The 2,969-nt window shown below is 39.1% G+C and overlaps 1 protein-coding gene across 1 annotated transcript in view; it reads left to right on the forward strand.

Moving 5' to 3' along the window:
* Nucleotides 1-2,969, forward strand: part of LOC101846440 (isobutyryl-CoA dehydrogenase, mitochondrial) — a gene marked incomplete in the record, with an annotated part of 26,236 nt that overhangs the window by 13,936 nt on the left and 9,331 nt on the right. Inside the window, 1 exon segment of the mRNA XM_013085799.2 lies at nt 1,013-1,122. Within this exon segment, the coding sequence (XP_012941253.1) occupies nt 1,013-1,122 (110 nt within the window).

The raw sequence follows: 2,969 nt of genomic DNA on the forward strand, positions 1-2,969 counted from the left end.
GGATGTGTTCAACAGTTTGGTCCGCCTCTCCACACTGGCATTTTGGTGATTGTACTAGTTTAAAACATTTGTACATATGTTGTCTCAGTCTTGTGTGTTGTGTCCTTAGTCTGAAGATAATCACTTGTTCTTGGCGGGACAGCTCATGGTAGTTATCTGGTGTCTGAAATGCTTTAAATAGTGTATTTATAATAGTTTTTATTTCTGTATAGTTAACTGCTGATAACTGAATCCCAAAAGTCAAAGCACAATATTATTACGCTTCTTGGCCAGATGATTTCACAAGGTTCAGATGATAATAGTACATCATGCACCTCACAATATTTAAGATCAAAGGTCCTGTTCTTTGATGTCATCGTATTAGTCATTGTCTATTTTTTTTTCAAACTGGCATTTCTCTGCATGTCACCGGTAACTGTGATGTAATGATTAATTCTAGATTCTTTACCATTGCACACAAAAAAGACATGAGTTTGGCTCTTGTGTGAGGGAGTTATGTTATATAGTACAATCAAACCTGCTCTAAAAGTTTAAGACAATGGCTTGTCCCAACTGCCACTTCCCACTTCCTCCCTTCCAGTTTCCCAATATTATGATAACACTTCCTTAGATGTCAACCTTTTTTTTTTTTGACAGTGGATGGCCATCTTGAACAGTTTTGACTCCATCTTGTAACTGTATACAGTATCATATGGATAGTTTGAACACAGAAGACTCGAAATCATGTGTCTGTCGAACTGTGCCTGCGCTCCCGTTTTTTTTTCCTTCTTTATCTTTGTAAGATATCCTTCGAACTATGGTTCCCTCGAACTACCGAGGCCGGTCCCAACGAATTTGAGCTGTTCGTGTCATGTTAAACTGTATAGATCTGTCTGCTGGGATTCTGTATCCCACTCATCCCGTGTTGGCTGTGATAGGCAGAGCTGAAGCAGCTCACCTTCTAAATGACCGGAATTGTGTCAAAGGGGATGTAAAAAACTGACAATCAATGTTTGTTTCTCACATCTCTCAGCATGTGTGCCTGGATGGTGGATGAGTTTGGCAGCGATGAGCTTCGGAGCAAGTGGATCCCGGAACTGGCGACCATGGACAAGTTTGCCTCTTACTGTCTCACGGAACCAGGTGAACTGTCAAGGATTCTTTATACAGCAGAGTCCGCTTAAACTGAAACCTGCAGGACTGCTGAATTTTCTTTGGTTTAGCAGGGTTTCCGGTCAGAGAGGTTGCTCAAGTAGTAGGAGGAGAAAAAAAATCTGGGATTTAACTTTCTCTCTATTTACTGCTGTTTTCGAATCAAAAGTGTTTCGTTTAAGTGGACTCCTCTGTAGTTGCCTCATTTACTTTCTCTTTGTGTGCATTGTGCCTGTATGTGTGATGGTTTGCTGAATCTTTTGTTAAGCTCTATTTGAGGTGGTTGTTGGAGAGCACCTTTACGTTTCTTTCCCCCCATTTTTTCTGTGGGCCTCCTCTTTCCTCTCCTCTGAGTAGCCGATTTTGTGTTGATGCGCTTCTCTTTATTCAAAAAGCCCTTATTGAATTCATTTTGCAGACAACTTTGGCTGTGGGATGTGTTTACGTAATACAGTAGGTGTCTTGTGTGTGTGTGTCTGTTAGTGTGTTTGAGTGATTATATATCATGAGATAACAGCATATGTGGTTTAGTCTTGAGGCTCTTTGCTATTGTATGCAGAAGATGTATGTTCAACTTCCACATGGAAAAGCCATTTTATCTATGATCTCTCTCTGTCTTCTTTAGTGCTGTGACCCACACTGCCTGGGTTGAATCTGAATAGCAGGGTTGCTTTTTATGTATTTCTATGGGTATATATGAACAGACATATGTGTGTGTGTGTATGTGTGTGTGTGTGTGTGTGTGTATGTGTGTGTGTGTGTGTGTGTGTGTGTAAGCCTGTGTGTGTCAAATTTTGCTTTTTTTTTGCAAAGCTCGATTTGCTAAAATCGGGATTGCTTTTTGGGGTAGCCTACTAGATCTAAATGGAAAAGTCAAGGTGGCCTTAAGAAAGATGAAAGGAAGGAGCATTGAGTGTAGATCTTTAGAAAATTGTGGGATAAAAAGTGTTTTGGGTTATGAATTTCTGAACTCAGCGGGCTTTGTGTAGAAAAGAAATTAAAGACAAGAAAACTATTGAGTGAATTTTATAGATTTTTTAAAAGATACCAGTGGCGTCAGTACTGAAAAGAGAATAGTTCGTTTAAGTAAGTACAAGCTCTTTTAATACAGCACTGGTGGCAGTCATGTAGTTTGACACAGCGAAAGTCATTTTGTGTTGGGACAAAGGGGAAGGACAGACAGAAACAGCAGAGGGAAACAAATGTGTCATGACGTAGTGGAATCAGGCGCTCGGCAATTTTTGGGCTTGTGGAGTTATTGATATCATCTGAAAGCTTATTCATTTGCCTTGATTTCAATGACAAAAATATCCATCTAGCTTGAATAGAAGTCGAGATATTTGCGATTGAAGAAGGTGGAGTAGTCTGGTTTCTGTGGTTAAATTAATGAGATAATGGCTGCCAAAGTTTGGAAACTTCAATAGCTTAAGAGTCTTTGAAAACTAAAAATAACTTATTTTGGGTCTTTAAACAAAGTTTTTCAGGAAAATTCATTTGGAAATGTGTTTTCATATGAACATAGAAGGTGTTCATCCAAAAAACAAATTTTTGATAAAAATTGCCAAACTGGTGGAAAAATACCCTTTTCTTCTACTTTATTCTTTTGACGAGCGCCTGATTTTAACCACGATGCCTCACAAATGTTGTAGGACTTATCTGTGACATGCTGCAACCACCCACCTGCGAAGAGAAATAATGATATACTTCTTTGAACAGATAATAGTCATAAGATAAAAATAGGATAAGATGAGATAAATCTTTATTGTCCAGATGCTGGCACATTGGTTTGGTGTTTCACCACATGTACGCACACACTCACCTACTCACACACACACACA

The sequence above is a fragment of the Aplysia californica genome, unplaced genomic scaffold (genome assembly GCF_000002075.1).
Source record: "Aplysia californica isolate F4 #8 unplaced genomic scaffold, AplCal3.0 scaffold00408, whole genome shotgun sequence".
Taxonomy (NCBI): domain Eukaryota; kingdom Metazoa; phylum Mollusca; class Gastropoda; order Aplysiida; family Aplysiidae; genus Aplysia; species Aplysia californica.